The following is a 20,742-nucleotide window of genomic DNA, read 5'->3' as shown; positions in this document are numbered from 1 at the left end:
CTGATGCATAACGGACTAGACTCACGCGCATGAATTTGATACGCTCGTGTGAATGTAGCCTAAGAGAACAGTGACGATATAGTCCAATTAAATTTTCTTATAAAATAACTGTATTTGTTTTTTTTAGATTGTTAACAGTTAAACAGTTCAATTCCATCAATATTGCTTTTATTAGGACTGATGTCGACTTGTCTTTCCGGTCTATAGAATGGATGAACCAAAAGATCAGATAGCAGTAGTTGGAATAGGATGTAATTTCCCAGGAGGTAAGTGTTTCACGGCAGATTGTTCAGTAAAATGAAATATTACTGAGGTTCAGTATTGCACTATATATATTGTGTATATGATCAAATTATGTATTGTGTTAATAAACAACTCAAGCAGAAAAAAAAAATATCAGAAAATAATCCTTATTTTATCCTTATATCTTTCATTTTGGAATTGCTTGCACTCTTTTCATTGGGTTTGCAAAAATCTGCTGCATTATTTTGTTTTAAAAAAATTAGGAAAGTATCTCAAAGAGAAGAGGACTATATATGTCTCTGGGGCTGACTCACTTAGTGTGTGAACCTAGCCATAGTGTGTGAACATTTGTAGATTTACAGTCTAGAAAAATAAGGGACTTTTGTTCAGTATCAACTTGTCCAGAAAAAAACGAAGTGAAAAAAGTTTTGCACTCTGATCTCAGCTATAACTTTACTATTTCTAGTTTACTTGTGCAGACATTTCAAAGTCTATATCCAGTAATATGTTATGCATCTGAAAAATATACTTTGTAATATGTACACATGTACAGTATGTGTCTGGGAAGAAAAGAGGTCAACAATGTCTGGTATGATATGTTTAATGGGATACCCCACACAATTAATAGTGCCATGCAGTGCCCAGATAAAGAGTGTCACATGGTACCTAGAGAAATAGTGCCATAAAGTGCCCAGATACACAGTACATACAATGCCCAGATATAATACCAACAAAATAATTTCATTAACTGCAGCTCAGATCTATCTATCTATCTATCTATCTATCTATCTATCTATCTATCTATCTATCTATCTATCTATCTATCTATCTATCTATCTATCTATCTATCTATCTATCTATCTATCTATCTATCTATCTATCTGTCTGTCTATCTATCTCTCTTAGTTCTTGTATACATACTGTCAAATTTCTATTGAACAGGTGAAGGAATTGACAATTTTTGGAAAGTTATTTTTGAGGGAAAAAACTGTACGATAGAGATACCAGAGGAAAGATTTAATGTCAAACATTGGTATGATTCTGATTATAATAAGCCTGGAAAAACATATACCAGTCGAGCTGCCATTGTGGAGGGGTAAGTATATTATGTCACTTTACTGACACTACATTTTTCCGTATGTAAAATTTAACGTTTATATTTTGCTGACTGCATTACTAAAGAAACACATTACATTTTAACATGTACGGCGCAGTGGGAAGGATACGGTGACACAAAAGTGATGACTGTTGTCATCGACAGCAGACCATTACTACTAACTGCTGGGAACCTATCACAACGGTCCCACCCCGGCGATCACTGTATTGATCAGTTTATGCTGACTGACCAATCACATCGTTACAGCAATGAAAAGGGAGTTTTTTTTATCACTAGTCTGCACTCAAATCATCTAATTTGGTTCAGAGAGGTGGTTGGAGCAGGTGCTAGTAAGAACACAGAAGCATTTTAGCAATTTTCAGTCGACTGTAAAAAAAAGTTTACTACCGTATTTACTGCCTGATTACTCCCATCATCTGCGTGATTATCCCTATCATCTGCCTGTGATCTTCCCCTGTGATAATCCCCCCTGTGATAACCCGCTCTGTGATCACCACAATACCATCACCCCCCCTGTGATAATCTCCCTGTGATCACCTCCGTAATCCCTTCATGCCATCACCCCCATCATCCCTATGTAATTAACTCCTGTGATCACCTCCGTAATTTTTAATGCTCAAAATGAAATTTTACGGCAGAAATTTTCAGGTCATCATCTCGCTGTCAATTTTTAGTATGCTAAGTGTGTGCCACCAATTTTTCAGGTCATCACCTCGGTCAGTTATTAGAGCATAATTTGTACATAGAATAAAATGGCCCACAGAGTGTTTACTGACGAGAAGGCATATACCTTTGTCGCCTCTGACATTGACACAGTTAGTGAGGGACACACCTTATTTGTTATCCTCATCATCGTCTAGCGACATTAAAGAAAAATCCCCCTGAGAAGGCGTCCCAGGACTGCCACTAAAGTGGGCACTGAGTCTTCTGACCCCTTATGGATAACCCCTTATGGACAATATTGTACCCCACATCCCTGAGCACACTGAGAGCTCAGGGATACAATTTCACATGGCAGGGCTCAGCAAACTGGACTTTTTTAAGTTCTTTTTTTTTAGACGAGTTCATTTATGTAATGGTGACCCAGGCAAATATATATATATGCACAAATTTATTGCCCAAAACCTCAACTCTTTTTACATTCGACCCCACAGAAGGATCCCCGTAGATGCAGCAGAGATGGTCAAATGTTGAGGCCTTGCATTGGTTATGGTGCTAGTGAAGAAGTCAAGCATTAGAGATTATTGGAGCATGGATATTTTGTACCGAACCCTGATGTTCCGCATGGCCATGTCCAGGACATGCTTTGAAGCGATCCTGAGATTAATACATTATAACAAAAATGCAAGTGCCCACTCTGAGATGACACCAATTATGACTGATTGTTATAAATTAGGCCCCTATTGGACCATTTCAGCACCAAGTTAGTCACCCCCAAGAACTGCATCTCTAATGATGAGTCCCTGGTACATTTTAACGGGAGGCTTCATTTCTACCAGAGTCTGCCAAGTGAGAGCGCAAGGTTTGACGTAAAGATTTATAAGCTGTGCGTTAGTACATCAGGGTACACCTACAAGTTTAGGATTTATGAATGGAAGGACACCAGAATTGACCCCCGCCGGAATGCCCCCCTTCCTGGCAGTTACTGGTAAAATTGTGTGGGATTGGTGCACTCACTGCTGGGCTGGTGTTACCACCTCCACCTGGATAATTTCTACACCAGCATCCACCTATTCAAGTGCCTCACTTCCAGAAGTACTGCGGCATGTGGCACAGTAAGACAAAAATAGAGAAGCCTCCTTATGTCACTGCTCGGGCAAAAACTGTGTCCCACTGAAAAAACCTGCCCCGATAAACCTGGCCTGTGCAGAAAAGTTTGCTACAGAGTATACCATACATTTCAGGAATTTTATCAATCCAACAATCCTTGTTATTTTTTGCCCTGATGTACTCCGGCAAGCAGGTACCAATATCCCCCTTATAAACTGGACGCGTGCATGGGTTTAGTTGGGCTCTGGTTCCGGGGGCTACTGTGTGATATATTCTGAAAATAAAGGTAGAGAGGTACTCCTAGAATGTAGGTTACATGTTAGGGGGATGTGTAGGCTCCAGAGGGACCAGTCCTCACCAGATATGGAGGGAAGGAGCACACTCAGAGCAACTCAGCTGAATGATTATGCTACTACAGGTGCTGGTACGGCTGCTGTTGGATTCGAACAGTAAGAGGAACTTCTAATGGATCTGGGGGTCCCAGTTTGATTCCAAGAAGAAGGGTCTGGTTGTCACAGATGTCAGCTTTTCACTGGTATTTAGCTGCTCTCTTCATATGTCCATATGCAAAAGGGGAATGATGCCAACAACTTCTTGTGTACGGTGATCAACATACCGAGATACAGCTGAGGACGCCGTGCCAGGAAAAATGGTCAAAATGCTCACGACACCCCTAGATGAATGCCTTGAGAAGGGTGTAGTTTCCAAAATGGGGTCTATTGTGGGGCATTTCAACTGTTTCTGTACCTCAGGGCTTTTGCGAATGCGACTTGACATCCGCAAACCATTCCAGTAAAATCTGCGCCCCAATAGCCAAATTGCGCTCCTTCCCTTATGATTTCTGCCGTGTGCTCAAACAGCAGTTTACAACCACATATGGGGTATTGCTTTAGAATTTGTTTTTAATACTTTGAGGGGTGCAGTTTCTAAAATCAGGTGATTTATTGGGGTTTGTAATATAAGCACCTCGAAGTCAATTCAGAACTGAATTGGTTTCTAAAAAAAATAGGTTTTGGAAATTTTTCTGAAAAATTACTGCTGAACTTATAAGACATGTAATATCCTGAAAATTAAAAGGACATTAAAAAAATAATGCTGACATAAAGTAGACATATGGTAAATGTGAATTAGTATCTAGTTTGTGTGGTATGAATATCTCTCTTGCTAGCAGAGAAATTAAAATGTTGAAAAATGCTAGATTTTCTGAACTTTTTTAAATTTTAAATTTAAATTTTAAATTTAAACATTTTCTAAATTTTGGTGTATCAACTAAATTTTACCTCTAGCATAAAGTAGTAAAATAATCTGAGAACTGCTTATATCCGTAAAAGCATTCCAGAGTAATTACCACATAAAGAGGAACATGTTAGATTTGACAAATGGGACTGCGTCCTGAAGGCAAAAACTGGCAGTGTCCTTAAACGGGTTAAAACTTCGATGCTTTAGTCTGATTAAGATCACAATGTTCACAGATCATAAAAAACAGCAGAGTTTGTTCTTTATGATCCGTGTACATGTGATCCTAATGGAGTTGTAATAAAGCATTGAAGTTGTAAAGTTTACTGGACCTTTTGCTCATTGCTGTATTCTGCATTGTATGATATTAACCATTACTTTACTGACATACAGTTGTAAGAAGGTTGTATAATAGATTGTAGTTACATCTATTTTAGGTCTTTTGCCATAGTATTCACATGTAAAGGGACCTCCTACAATATAATAGTCATTGAACACTTTCCCAGTGATAATTGGGTCAACATTTTAAATAAAAGGTTAAATACATTTTAATATTTTGTATTTTAATGTAAACTCCTTCTTTGTAGTATTCATGAATTTGATCATAAACTTTTTGGAATCTACAAGTCTGAAACTGATAATATGGATCCACAGCAAAAACAGCTGCTTGAATGTACATATAGGGCTCTGGAAGATGCAGGCTACCCAACAGAGAGCATCAGTGGGAGTGAAACTGGAGTGTTTATAGGTAAGGCAAATAAGACACTAAAACAAAATCGTTAAATAAAAAAATGCATATATATATATATATATATATATATATATATATATACACACACACACACAGTGTATACATAAATATATATTTGTATGTACATATAAAACATTTTTACATTTTGTTTGATTATATGCTCCACTGATAAGTAGTAACTCCTTGCTATTATTGATTTATAGTGTAAAATATTATGGGGGGAAATTATGAAGACTGGCTTTCAGACGCCAGTCTGACTGTGTTGGAGTAAAATCCATCAAATTTATTAAGAGTCACATGCCTCTTAAAAAAATTTGTACCATATTTGCGTGGCCGTGCCATAAGCAGGTGTAGATTTGCAATATAATACATGTCAATTTCTGACGTAAACTATAGTAAATCTGACTCTCCTGCTAAACTCTATCTACTTGTATGGTCTCTTTTGAAAAATGGCAACAGAAATGTAGAGCGAAAGTGGCAAAATATTGCACAAATATGGCGAGCATCATGAATATAAACTTTTTAACACTACAAAAGTGGCGTAAGGCCATTAATAAATTACCACTATGTGTTTAGATGTAGTTGACTCTAATATGTGAACACTGCCCTGGTTTTGTTATAGACCAATGGGTCACACTGCTCTTTTTCTAAGGCATCTAAACGATAGAAGGTAGACAAAAGATTCTTTGCTATACGCAAATGAGGGCTATCATCACTTCTTATTGGCCACAAGGGCTCATATGATGGCCCATTTGCCTACTCAGATTCTTTAAAGAAATGTGCAATAGCTCATAGCATGGAAACTTACTAAATTATTGAGTCCTGACTAAGGCCTCATTTAGACACTTATAATGCTGCTGGCTTTTAGTGTCCTTATTATGGCCCAGATCCCTGTGGTTTCCACATGCTTGTTGGGCAGGTGATTTCGGTGTTTTGTGTATTTTGCTGTTGGCCAAAGGACACAGTACCTGGAATATAAGTCATCTTAACTATAGAAGCTACCAGTATTTTATATAAAATATATTTTTATTTTTTACAGGTCTCATGAACAGAGATGCAGATAACATTTTTAATAACTGTGGTGATAACATTAATCATTTAAATGGCACTGGCACATCAACATGCATAGCCGCCAATAGGATATCATATTGCTTCAATTTAACTGGTCCGTCTCTGTCAATCGACACTGCTTGTTCCTCTTCTCTTGTTGCCTTACACTATGCCTGCCAATCCATCAGACAAGGTATACATATCACAAATATAAAGTAACAATAACAATATATACTCCATATGATTAGATTGTATACAGTCTGTGGAAATAATTTTCAATATAAAAAGATATATAGAACTTTTCCATATCCCCTATCCGCACCAGGACGTAACTGTCCATCGTTGCGGGAGGTTACTTCCCGCACGAGGACGTACAGTTACTGAGTTAATCCTGGTGCACACTGTCGGCGACAGTGTGCACCGGGAATCGGGAGGTCAGCTGTCGCCGACAGCTGACACTCCCCTCTTGCCGGCCAGCGGTCCTTTGCCGCTGATTTCGGCGCATTAACCCCTTAAATTTGGCGATCGGGTGCAATCGCCGAATTTTAGGGGTTTCTAACATATCGGCAGACCCCCGTCCGAAATCGCGGGGTCTGCCGATAGTTAGTATGGCAAACGGAAGCCAAACAATGGCTTCCGGGTCTGCCATGGACGGAAGCCCATCAGGACCAACCTTCGGCTGGTCCTGATAGGCTTCCTGTCAGAGTGACAGAAAGTCACTGTGCCGTTCCCGATGCACACTGTCGGCGACAGTGTGCATCGGGAACTTGGAGATCAGCTGTCCCCGACAGCTGACACTCTCCAGTGTTGCCGATCAGCGGCTCATCGCCGCTGATTTCGGCAATTAACCCGTTACATGTAGCGCATCAGCAGCCCCCATGCAATCGTGGGGGCTTCTGATGCTTGTGATGGCACCCGGGGGCCAGACAACGGCCCCCAAGTCTGCCATGTATGTCAGCCTATGAGGATCAGCCTCTGCTGATCCTCGTAGACCAACTGTCAGAGTGACTGTGACGTCACACTGACAGTTGGAATACATTACACTACCTAGGTAGTGTAATGTATTCTAGCAGCGATCAGAGCTGCAGGTCAAAAAAAGAAAGTGTAAAAAGTAAAAAAAAGTTAATAAAAATGTTTTATAAAAGTGTAAAAATAAAAGGTTTTGTTTTCCTATAATAAGTCATTTATTATAGGGAAAAAATGAAAACGTTAAAAAAAAGTACACATATTTGGTATCGCCGCGTTCGTAACGACCCAATCTATGAAACTATAATGTTAATTTTTCCGCACGGTGAACGCCGCAAACAAAATAAACGGAAAACTGTCAGCATCGCTATTTTTTGGTCACCACCCCTCCCAAGATAGAGAATAAAAAGTGATAAAAAAGTCGCATTTACCCCAAAATGGTACCAATAAAAACTACAACCCGTCCTGCAAAAAACAAGACCTCCCACAGCTTTTTTGACGAAAAAATAAAAACGTTACGGCTCAAAATAGCGTGTCCCAGAAAATAAATTATGTTATAGAAACGTAATTTTATTGTGCAAACGCTGCAAAACTTAAAAAAATCTATACACATATGGTATCGCCATAATCATACCGACCGGCAGAATAAATTAAAACGTAATTTATTGCGCACGGTGAACGCTGTAATAAATAAAGAATTTAAAGCGCCAAAATCGCTGTTTTTTGGTCACCTTAGCTCTAAAAAAGATCCTGAGGGGCCAAAATGCTCACTATACCCCTAGAAAAATTCCTTGAGGGGTGTAGATTCCAAAATGGGGTCACTTTTGGGGGGTTTCCACTGTTTTGGTCCCTCCGGGGCGTTGCAAACCCGACATGGCACTGAAAACCAATCCAGCAAAATCTGCGCTCCAAAATCCAAAAGGCGCTCCCTCCCTCCTGAGCCTTGCTGTGGGTGCAAACATCAGTTTTACGACCACATATGGGGTATTGCCGTAATCGGGAGAAATTGCTTTACAAATTTTGGGGTGCTTTTTCTCCTTTATTCCTTGTAAAAATGAAAAAATGCAATGTTTCCACAGAAAAATAGGTGATTTTCATCTTCACAGACTAATTCCACTAAATTCTGCAAAAAAACTGTGGGGTCAATATGCTAACTATACCCCTAGAAAAATGCCTTGAGGGGTGTAGTTTCCAAAATGGGGTCACTTTGGGGGGAGGGGTTTCGACTGTTTAGGTACCACAAGACCTCCTCAAACCTGACATGGTGCCTAAAATATATTCCTAAAAAAAGGAGGCCCCAAAATCCACTAGGTGCTCCTTTGCTTCTGAGGCCTGTGTTTCAGTCCATTATCACACTAGGGCCACATGTTGGATATTTCTAAAATCTGCAGAATCTGGGCAATAAATATTGAGTTGCGTTTCTCTGGTAAAACCTTCTGTGTTACAGATTTTTTTTTATTACAAATGAATTTCGGCAAAAAAAATGAAATTCGTAAATTTCCCCTCTACTTTGCCTTAATTCCTGTGAAACGCCTAAAGGGTTAAAATATTTTCTGAATGTGGTTTTGAATACCTTGAGGGGTACAGTTTTCAAAATGGGGTGATTTATGGGGACTTTCTAATATATAAGGCCCTCAAAGCCACTTCAGAACTGAACTGGTCCCTGAAAAAATAGCCTTTTGAAATTTTATTGAAAATATGAGAAATTGCTGCTAAAGTTCTAATGCTCGTAACGTCCTAGAAAAATAAAAGTACGTGAAAAAAAATGATGCAAACATAAAGTAGACATATGGGGGGTTTTAACTAGTAACTATTTTGTGTGGTATTACTATCTGTTTCACAAGCAAATACATTTAAATTTAGAAAAATGCAAATTTTTGCTAAAATTTGACGTTTTTCACAAATAAATATTGAATTTATCGACCAAATTTTTTCACTAACATAAAGTACAATATGTCACGAGAAAACGTTCTCAGAATCGCTTGGATAGGTAAAAGCATTCCGGAGTTATTACCACATAAAGTGACACATGTCAGATTTGAAAAAATCATCTGTGTCCACAAGTCCAAAACAGGCTGTGTCCTAAAGGGGATATACAGCATTACTTATAAAATGCTTCAAGTTGCCTAGACACATACATTCTCAGAGTTTGTAAACACATGGAATTAAATGGTCCTGTCTCTCTTACCTTCCTCACCAATGATTGCCGATCAATATATATACAGGCAGATACATCAGCGGCTGTCAATTATTAGTGAGGTGGTGGGATGAAGTGAGGAGAGTACTGAGCTCATGATACAGTGGACTATTGATTATAACTAATAAGGATCAAGGAGAATCTTAGTCCTGAGGGAAGATTAATACAATTACATTTATTTAGTCATAAAAAGAGACGTCTAAGAGGGGCAATATTACTTGTATAAGTATCCTAACGTCCTATTCAAAAAAATATGGTAAAAACCTGTACCATGTCAAATTCCCACAATAGACAACAGGAAAATCCCTCCATCTGGAGAAAAAAAATTATTAAATCTCCAGAGGCGACAAGCCTTCTTTACCATAAGAACAGTGAATCTGTGTAATATCCGACCGCAGAAGCTGGTCACAGCAGGAACAGAAGATGGCTTCAAAAAAGGCTTAGATGATTTCCTAGGATGAAAAAAATATCAGCACCTATGTCAATGTATAGAATTCTAGTTTTAATGTGGATCCATTCTGATTGCCACTTTGGATAAGGAGGGGAACTTTTCCTTTTTAGGGCAGATTGGTTCATGCCTTATGGGCACTTTTCTTTTTTTACTTTTCTCTGGATCAAGTGGAGTAAACAAAGTTCTATAGTTTACTCATATCCCTTCCCTGTGTCCCATCCCTTGGTTGAACTTAATAGACATACAGTACTGTGCAAAAGTTTTAGGCAGTTGTGGAAAAATGCTGCAAAGTAGGAATGCTTTCAAAAATAGAAGTGTTAATAGTTTTATTTTTATCACTTAACAAAAGTGGTCGGACAAGTAAACTTAGTACAACAGATCCAAGACATCATGCTTACTTCCCTTCAAAATATGAATATGTCCAGCAGTGTCATCAGCTCAGAACTGACAGAAAACAGTGGAACCCAAGTACACACATCTACTGTTTGAAGATGTCTGGCCAGAAGTGGTGTTTATGGAAGAATTGCGGCCAAAAAGCCATACCTTCAATCTGGATACAAGGCCAAGCAAGTCAACTATGCACAAAAAGATAGGAACTGGGGTACAGAAAAATGGCAGCAGGCGCTCTGGACTGATGAGTCAAAATTTGAAATATTTGGCTGCAACTGAAGGCAGTTTGTTCGCCAAAGGGCTGGACAACAGTACAATAATGAGTGTCTGATTGGCTCCAAATTTATTCTGCAGCAGGACAACGACCCCAAACATACAGCCAATGTCATTAAGAGCTGACTTTAATGTAAAGAAGAACAAGGAGCCTGGGAGTGATGATATGGCCCCCACAGAGCCCTAATCTGAACATCATCGAGTCTGTCTGGGATTACATGAAGAGACAGAAGGATTTGAGGAAGCCTACATCCACAGAAGAGCTATGGTTATTTCTCCAAGATATTTGGAACAATCTCCCCGCCGAGTTCAAAAATTGTGCACAAGTGCACCTAGAAGAACTGCTGCTGTTTTGAAGGCAAATGGTGGTCACACCAAATATTGATTTGATTTAGATTTCTCTTCTATTCATTCAATTTGCATTTTGTTAATTTATAAGAAACAACTATTAACACTTCTATTTTTTTTTAAAGCATTTTAACTTTGCAGAATTTTTCCACAGCTGCCTAAAACTTTTGCACAGTACTGTATGTCTTTTTTCAACCGTACTAACTATGAAACTATGTAGCTATCGTTCTTATTGGCTATTAACAAAAGGCACAATATTTTTTGTGTGCTGCTGGGTATAAAAACAAATTTAACCTGTCATTATAAAATGCTGCCCTTAAATATGGAGTAATATTCTCATCAAATATCTGCTTAATTTAAAAAAAAAAAAAAGATATTTTATTCTAAGTATTATGAGAAATAATATGGTGTATGGGGGTTATTATTGTTACTAAATCTGATACCTTTCCCAAACAGGAGATTGTGAGATGGCGATCTGTGGTGGAGTCAGTTGTATCATTGAACCTCGTATCTTCGTTGCCCTTAGTCAAGCAAAAATGATTTCTCCAGAAGGGACAAGTAAACCATTTTCTAACAAAGCAGATGGATATGGGAGAGGAGAAGGATGTGGTATTGTTCTCCTAAAACCTTTAATAAAGGTATGATTCCTTAAGTTTCAATAAATCACAATAGTGATTCTATTGACCGTTATATCTTGTAATAACTAGCGAAAAGTTATTTCATGTCAGTATGAACTACTAAACCAGATCAAAAGTGAACAAAATAGCTCCAGGCCTCCTCATTTGCACCCACCATGACCGATACCAGAAATGTTGTGTAGCCACAAATAACCGTATGACAGATGCTTTAATGGGGTTGTCCCATTATTAAATGTTATTGCAATATAATTCAGTATTAAAAATTAATTTGTTTTGTAATTTACCTTATGGTACAAAAATGCTCCAATGGTAAGATATACCCTTTATTTTATTATAATGGCACCGGCTGGTGTTCAATCTGTATGGTGATGTTCATGTCCTGCTACTGAGCTGATTAACCCGTTAGTGACCGCCAATACGCTTTTTTAACGGCGGCCACTAACGGGCTTTATTCTGATGCATATGCCTTTTTACGGCATTGCATCAGGATAAAGTAAACAGAGCAGGGAGCGTCAAATCTCCCTGCTCTCAGCTGCTAGAGGCAGCTGAGGGCTGGGAGCGTCCCTGCTCTGCCGGGTGAGATCGATATTAGTATCGATCTCACCCGTTTAACCCTTCAGATGCGGTGCGCAATAGCGTGCACCGCATCTGAGTGGTTTTGGAGAGAGCGAGGGAGCTCCCTCTCTCCCCACCGACACCCGGCGATAAGATCGCCGAGTGTCTGTGTCTCTAATGGCAGCCGGGGGCCTAATAAAGGCCCCCAGGTCTGCCTGGAGCGAATGCCTGCTAGATCATGGCTCTGGCATGACCTAGGAGATGCCTGCCCGTTTTAAACGGACAGGCAGTAATACACTGCAATACAAAAGTATTGCAGTGTATTATAATAGCGATCAGAGAATCGCATATTATAGTACCCTAGTGGGACTAGTAAAAAAGTGAAAAAAAAGTTTAATAAAGTTAATTTAAAAAAAAAATGTGAAAAAAAATGAAAAACCCAGCTTTTCCCCATACATAATGCTTTACTATTAAAAAAACAAAATAAAGTAAAAAAGTTACACATATTTGGTATCGCCGCCTCCGTAACAACCCCGACTATAAATCTATTACATTATTTAACCCGCACGGTGAACGCCGTAAAAAATGTAATAAAAAACTATGGAAAGATTGCTGTTTTCTGTGAATCCTGACTTAAAAAAAATGTGATAAAAAGAGATCAAAAAGTCGCATCTACTCCAAAATGGTACCAATAAAAACTACAAGTCTTCCCGCAAAAAAAAATCCCTCATACGACCGGCGAAAAAATAAAAACGTTACGGCTCTTCAAATATGGAGACACAAAAACAAGTCATTTTGAAAAAAAAGCGTTTTTACTGTGTAAAAGTAGTAAAACATACAAAAACGATACAAATTTGTTATCGTTGCAATCGTAATAACCCGCTGAATAAAGTTATTGTGTTATTTATATCACACGGTAAACGCCGTTGATTTAAGATGCGAAAAAGAGTGGCGAAATTTCAGGTTTTTTTCTATTCCCCCCCAAAAAAAAGTTTATAAAAGTTAATCAATAAATAATATGTCCCCCAAAATGGTGCTATTAAAAAGTACAACTTGTCCCGCAAAAAACAAGACCTTATACGGCTAATAAAAGGTTATAGCTCTTGGAATGCGACGATGGAAAAACGTAAAAAATGGCTTGGTCATTAAGGTCTAAAATAGGCTGGTCATTAAGGGGTTAAGGGAGCACATGCTCAGTCCCACTCTCCAACTGCCACCAGCCAATAGAAAATACCTGATCTGCAGCAGAAAGGACACGCCCCTGAGCTGCCACCCTGAAGAAAAACTAGCAGAGCAATTTAAGCAATGAATGGGAAGATCTCTGGATCCATGTAAGATAAAGGGCTGTTTCTCTCTTTGTTAGAAAGAGACTGTCATGCACTATATTATGCCTGGTTTATTTATTTATTTTTTATTAATTCTGGGACAACCCCTCTAAGTATTCATTTTAAATACATCCCCAATACAGTGCCAATAAATTTGGTGCTTCTTAGGGAAATTCTGTTTTACAAAAGTATGTTATTACTGTCAAAGGGCACTGCAGTTAGTTTTTTTCTGAAATGTCAGAAAATAAATAAAAGAAGAATTAATCTTTAACTTAAGTTTAACGTATAAGTAAGTGCACAGTTGTCATGGTATCTGACTTGTAGGATGATTTTGTATTGCTTCTTTGACATGCCTGCTTATAGAGCTGCAAGTTCAGAGCTCAGAAGGTGTACATTATGAAGTTGCTCTCTCTCTCTCTTTCCCTCCCTTCTGTCAATGCTCTTGGCTGTGTCTCTGTGTCTTCCCTCACATTGAAATGACCATGCAAGCTGTGATATCCATGTAAAATGCAGCTCAGAAAACTCCTCGGGATATATATTATGCTGTGTTTGAATATTACTGACCTGAACTTACCATAAATGCCTCTTTGGGTAGATAGGCAAGGAGTACTTAAATGCAGATCTGACTACATGCACCATATGTTGGTAGATAAATACACCTGTAAAGCTGCTGAAATAGTTGGTACATATATATCTGCATTAAGAACAAATATGTAAAAACTGTTAGTAGACTGGTGTAAGTAACTAAGGTAAAAAATATGAAGAACTATGTTATCTCTAGAACAGGCCCCCCTAAAACCCATTCTATCTCTCTGTGTTGTGGCTGACGCGTGTGATTCTCGACCATGAATTATGAAAACAGTGTCGCTGCTTTCGTAACGGCCGTTCACTACTATGGGATTTACGGAAACATCGTAGCTCAGCAAGCTACGCTGTTTCCGTAATTCATGGTCGGAAATCACACGCATCAGCCACAACACACAGAGATAGAACGGGGTTTAGGGATAGGTGCAGGTCCAAGAGGTGGGACCCGCATCTATCTCACATTTATGACATATCCTGTTGATATCCTCAGAAAAAGCATGGATGAACAGCAGCACACGTCTCCCAAATTTCAATCAATATATTATTTTATTGGTAAAACATCCAGTAAAAAATGACAACATTTTGACCCGTGACAAGTGGAGGGTCTTTCTCAAGGGTTTGTCTGATTTTACAGCGTGACACCGCTCCTGATATCGGGATTTGTGCTGCTTCAAATACTTTATTTATTGGATTATATCCTGTTGATATGTCATAAATGTCTCTGATGGGAAAACCCCTTTAAAAAATACATAACATCCATTTTTATATTGACTATATTTGTATACAGTACTTAGCAACCACAAATTGTTATCTATTTTATATATTTCTTATATTATTTTCATATATCTTATAGGCTGTAGAAGATAACAACAAAATATGGGGAATAATATGTAAAACTGCAATTAATCAAGATGGGCGTTCAGTATCCCCAATCACCAAACCATCTCAATATCAACAAGAGAAGTTATTGTGGAACATCTATGAAACCATAGATCCATGTTCTGTGCAGTACGTTGAAGCTCATGGGACTGGAACACCAATTGGTGACCCAACAGAAGCTGCCAGCTTAGGAAACTTGATGAAAAGGCGTCCTAGTGGAATGAAACCTCTGAAGATTGGATCAGTTAAAGGAAACATTGGTCACACGGAATCTGCTGCTGGGGTTGCTGGGTTGATAAAAGTTCTTCTCATGATGCATCATGAAATTATTCCTCCATCTCTACATTATTCTAAAGAAAATGGAATCAAAATCATTGAGGAATCCAATCTACAAATTCCAACCAGTCCTGAAAAATGGCAAGAGGACGTCAAATTTGGAAGAATGGCAGGAATAAATTGTTTTGGATTTGGAGGAACTAATACCCACGCCGTTGTAAAACAATATAAACAAAAAAAATCTCAACATCATTCAAAAAGACCAGTTGAAATATTTATTTTGTCTGCGGCCTCCAGCAAATCACTTAACCTTTCTATTGAAAATACGCAACAAGTGTTAAGCAAGGAAACTTCCTTAACCCTGGAGAACCTTGTCTACACAGCAGCCTGCAGAAGAAGTCATCTAAATTACAAATATAGAACAGGATTTCTCGCCTCTTCATTAACTCACTTAAACCAACAGCTACAAGTTGTGAAAAAAGACACTGCTCTAGCGAAATCCCGTCTCCATATTGTATTTGTATTCTGTGGGAATGGGGTCCTTTATAAAGGGATGTGTAAGATGTTACTAGAACATGAGCCAGTGTTCAGAAAGAAATGTGTAGAGATTGATGAGATGATCAGAGTCTACACTTCACTTTCTGTGCTACAGTTGTTAGAGGAAGAGTTTGATGATTTCTCAAGTCCCGATGTGGCACAACTGCTGCTCTTTGCAATTCAGGTGTCGTTAGTGGCTCTTCTGACACATTGGGGGGTGAAGCCAGATTGCATATTGGGACATTCAGTTGGAGAAGTTGCTGCCGCTCATATTTCTGGAATTCTTTCACTAAAAGATGCTGTAAAAGTAATTTACTACAGAAGTACACTGCAATGCAAAGCTACTGGAGGAAAAATGTTGGTAGTTGGAAATATTGCAATAACTGAAATATCAAAAATAATTGTATCCTACGGGGGGAAAGTATGTATCGCTGCTTATAATAGTCCTACTTCCTGCACAGTATCTGGAGATGGTGAGACAATAAACCATCTTAATAAAAAACTGTCCAAAGATTACAGTTCAAATAATATATTTCTCCATCTACTCGATGTTCCTGCTGCATACCACAGCCCCATGATGGATCCTATATTGAATGAGGTAAAAGAGACACTGAGGGATTTACATAAACAAAATATGGAAATTGATATTATTTCAACAGTGACGGGTAAGCCGGCATCCAAAGGAGATTTCACCACTGGTGATTACTGGGCTAAAAATATTCGTGAACCAGTCGCCTTTGAACAAGCTGTAGAAGCTTCAGCAAGAGATAAAGAAAACACTCTGTTTATTGAAATAGGTCCGCGGAGAGCATTACAAAGGAACATAACTGAAACTTTAGGACCCAAAACAACCGTATTACCTGCTATACAGCCCCCAAAAGAGTATGAGACCATCTTGTCTATGCTGACTGCACTTTTCACACAAGGATACAATCCTGACTGGTGTAAAGTATTTGAAGCTTATAAATCTTCTCCAGCAACTATTCCAAGATACCAATTCGATCACGTCAAGCAAGATATTAAATATGAAAAAATAAGACAGGGAAACCAGACAGTAGCAAGTCCCAACCATCCATTAATCCATAACATGAGTGAGGATTTTACAGAGTTCAGATGTAAAGTATCTAAAACTATTACACCATATGTCTATGAACATAAAAACCGGGGATCAGCCCTTATTCCAGGTGCTTTCTATGTAGAACTTGGATTGGCAGCTGCAGCTAACATCTTAAAACCCAAATTGCCTTTAAGTTCTCTGAAAATCAGTGTAACATTTTTGAACCCCTGTGTTCTCCAACAGGACTCTGTGGACCTAAATGTGAAACTACACCAAGAAGACCAAGTAACCCGTTTTGAAGTTCTAACATCACATGTTTTTGCAACTGGACAGATAGAAAAAACAAACCGTACACTAGACACAAGCAAAAGAATCTCAACTGAACAGATTTTCCATAGATGTACTTCTATTTTTAAAAAAGAAAATCTATATGAGCAGCTCTCTTCATTCGGATTTGAATATGGAAAGTCATACAAACAGCTGGGCGATGTTCATTATGGAAAAGATCTTAAAGAAGGGATTGCCAGAGTAAAAGTGAGTGAAGAAATCAGAGAAACAATGTATGAGTATCACATACATCCAGTCATCTTAGATTGGTTCCTTCAAATGACAGTTTGTATGGGATCTGATTCAAATGACTCAGTGATCTTTCCATCATCCGTAGAAAATGTAACAATTCTACAGCCACTTCAAGAGGAAATGATCATCTACATGAAAACAGTACAAAGAACCGAGAAGTACATTGAAATGTGTGGATGTTTTGCAGATAACAATGGTTCCATTTTAGTAGAAATAAAAAGAGCTAAGATGGCATTGGTAAAACAAACATTTAACAAAGAAGAGAAAAGTTTTTTCCATGTTGAATGGAAGCAGTCTTCCCAATCCCAGTCTACTCCAGAACATCCAGACCATCAGTCAAAGATGATGATTTATTCTGACAATCTCGGAATAGGTGAAAAATTATCGAAATATATACAGAATGGACTGAGCTACATTACTTTTAACAGCTGGGATTCAGATATTCATACACATCAGCTTCTTAACAGTGATTGTAATGAAGTTGTGTTTATGTGGGGAATTCACAGACCCACTGAGGATATTTCAGACAATCCCTCACAATATCTTGCACAGTGCTGTGACGTCTATCGACAGCTGATTTTAGCAGTCAAACAAAAGACCATTAAACCTTCCATCAGGACAGTGACGTTCAGAACAGTGGATAAGACAGTGGATCACATCAATCCTGGATTTTCACTGGTGGGAATGACAAGAGCATGCCTCGTTGAAATAACTGAAATCACATTTCAGCTCATTGATATTTCTTCGCCAAGTAGCCAAAATGTGGCGGCATTAGCTCAAGTTCTTCTTCAGTTTGATCCAAATGATTATCCTGAGATCTGGATCAATGAAGGTTCAATTTATACTAGTGATATTATTTCCACTGACACTGAAAAGAGAACATGGCAAATAAAATCTTTAGAGAAATCGGATCATTTTACCCTTTACACTTCAGATCCCTACAAAATACATGACATTTCTGCTGAACAAAACCATTTCCCATTTTCTGAATTACAGAAGAATGAAATAGAGATTAATATTGACAAAATTTGCACCCACACAGAAGATTATTTTCCTGTGAGCCTTTCAAGTTGGAAATATGGAAATACTTTGTATTGGACAACCAGTGAAAAGCATGAGCTCATTGCTCTAGATTATTCTGGTATTGTTACTGCAGTTGGGAAAGATGTCAAGAAAATTCAAGTTGGGGATCAGGTTGTGGCGTGTTATCCAATAGTTGCAACCTCAAAAGTGAAGATTTGTCAGGATGTTTGCTACTTAGTCAAGAAAGTTCCAGTATTAGGAAATTCTCCTTGCATCTCTTTTTTTGTTTTAGCCTGGGAAATATTACATCACCATCTACCACCTACAAAAAATAAACCAAAACTCGTAATAGTAACATTAGATGCAAAGTCTATTTTATGCAGAGTTTTATCTAAGACAGCAGAACAATCAGGCTGGAAAGTTGTTATATCCAATGGGGATATCATAACTGACAAAAAGTGTGCTGCTATGGTTGTCCTTCCTGCAGCTGAAGGTATCTCTAGAGAAGCACTCACTGAGTTACCACTTCTTAAAAATGTCATTGTTCTTTCGGACCAAAAAAACATTAAAAATCTGATATTGAACGCCAGACAAGATATTCATGTTCACCTGCTTGATCTTGCTGTTGTGTTTCAGAAGGCATATCTACAGCAGTTTGCAAAAGACTTACATAAATGGTTATACTCAATATCATCTGAAATCATTATTCCAGAATCGACCATTCAACCGCCATGCAGTAATTCTGATGTTAAGAATACATTGTGCAGCTACTCAACAGCCCAGGCCTTACCCCTTCTAGCGCTAGAGAATGGTATAATCTCAAAGATTTCTGAGTCACCAGCTGATCCTAGGCTTTTTAGGCATCGTGGTGTTTATATAGTAACAGGTGGTCTGACTGGTCTTGGGTTTGAAACAGTAAAATTCATTATACGGAATGGTGGTGGCAATGTTGTGATTTTATCCAGAAGAAATCCCACTCCTGAAATGAAACAGCAAATAGCTGAGGCTCAGAATGAAAAGAAAAACAGCAAGCTAGTCACCTTGCAATGTAACATTACCAGTTATACTGAAGTCACAAAAGCAATAAATTCGATACAAAAAATATTCCCAAATATTCCAATTAGAGGTGTCTTTCACAGTGCTGTTGTTTTTCATGATGGGATTCTGCAGAACTTAAACTTGCTACTTTTTGAGAAAGTTTTTAGCCCTAAAGTAGATGGAGCTGTGAATCTTCACCGTGCCACATCAAACATTAAACTTGACTATTTTGTTTGCTATTCATCTGTTACATCATTTGTTGGAAATGCCGGACAAGCAAATTATGCTGCTGCTAACTCCTTTCTAGACGTGTTCTGTCAATACAGAAGAAATAAGGGTCTTTGTGGACAATCGATCAGTTGGGGTGGTCTCAATCTTGGTGTGTTACTCAACCAGCACCAAATTCACAAACTCTTAGAAGCAAAAGGAATGCTTCTCTTGAATACTGAGGAAATTCATGAGCATCTGAAAAAATGTCTTTTGATAAACAATGTCCACCAAGCCATTGCCAAGTTTAATTTTAAAACCATGTACAATAGTCTAATTTCGTACATACCAACACTAAACAAGCGCTTCTATAATATCATAGTGGAAGAGATGAAAAGTTGGGAACAAACACCAAAAGGGAATCAGTTCCCCAGTCGTAATACGGAAACAAGTGAAGATTACATTTTGTTAGTGGTTACTGAGCTCACAGGAGTCGGCTCAACTGACATCAGTACGGGAACTCTTCTCGGTTCCCTGGGGATTGACTCAATGTTGGCCATGACATTACAAAGTCGTGTCTATAAAGAGAAGAATGTGAACATACCTCTTGTCAAACTTTTAGATCCCAACACAACCATCTTAATGTTGGTGTCAATTCTTAAGGAAACCACTTGTGATGAATTGGAGTTTGTGACAAAAATAATTGAAGAAACTAAGCTGTAAAATATTCAAGGATTAAAATACTGTACCTCAAATATCTACTTTAAGTCAGGAGCATTCATCATAAAGTGCAACTAAACCTAAAGTAAAGTGTTATTAAAGCAAATGCTTGAGTGTTCATAGTTTCCAGTTACTCCATTAAGTTTTACAATCCACAACTTTTCTATTATGTTCAACCCTGTAAAAATTGGATCTAGAAAACACCTGGTTTAATGCTGTGTATATATATATATAAAAAAAATGCCCATGTTGTTACTCGTGTTTGCTTTAGCCTAGATACAGAAATATCAACTCCAACCTAAGTTGCAAAGTTTATATTAGATAACTTATTTGTGACGTCTATAAATATGTAGCAAGCAATACCATCATACGTATTTACATCACTAATTGAACTTTTTAGTGGTCATCTATGTCGATGTTTATTTTATTATTTAATATAAAATTCTGTAAATTCTGTCTGTAGATGTATATATCATAAATGTGAGAAAATGACTTCAATTACCTTACTAAATGCAACTAACATCAAAAGGA

The 20,742-nt window shown here is 38.1% G+C and overlaps 1 protein-coding gene across 1 annotated transcript; it reads left to right on the top strand.

Moving 5' to 3' along the window:
• Positions 1-208: 208 nt before the first annotated feature.
• LOC142652611 (mycolipanoate synthase-like) lies at positions 209-20,214 on the top strand. Its single transcript, XM_075828267.1, has 6 exons — positions 209-266; positions 1,186-1,339; positions 4,954-5,114; positions 6,157-6,360; positions 11,249-11,430; positions 14,749-20,214. The coding sequence occupies exons 1-6, from the start codon at positions 209-211 to the stop codon at positions 20,212-20,214; spliced, it is 6,225 nt and encodes a 2,074-aa protein (XP_075684382.1).
• Positions 20,215-20,742: the final 528 nt, after the last annotated feature.

The sequence above is a fragment of the Rhinoderma darwinii genome, chromosome 5 (assembly GCF_050947455.1).
Source record: "Rhinoderma darwinii isolate aRhiDar2 chromosome 5, aRhiDar2.hap1, whole genome shotgun sequence".
Lineage (NCBI taxonomy): Eukaryota > Metazoa > Chordata > Amphibia > Anura > Rhinodermatidae > Rhinoderma > Rhinoderma darwinii.
Note: the sequence above shows the minus strand (reverse complement) of the source record. Positions and strands in the feature narration are given on the sequence as shown.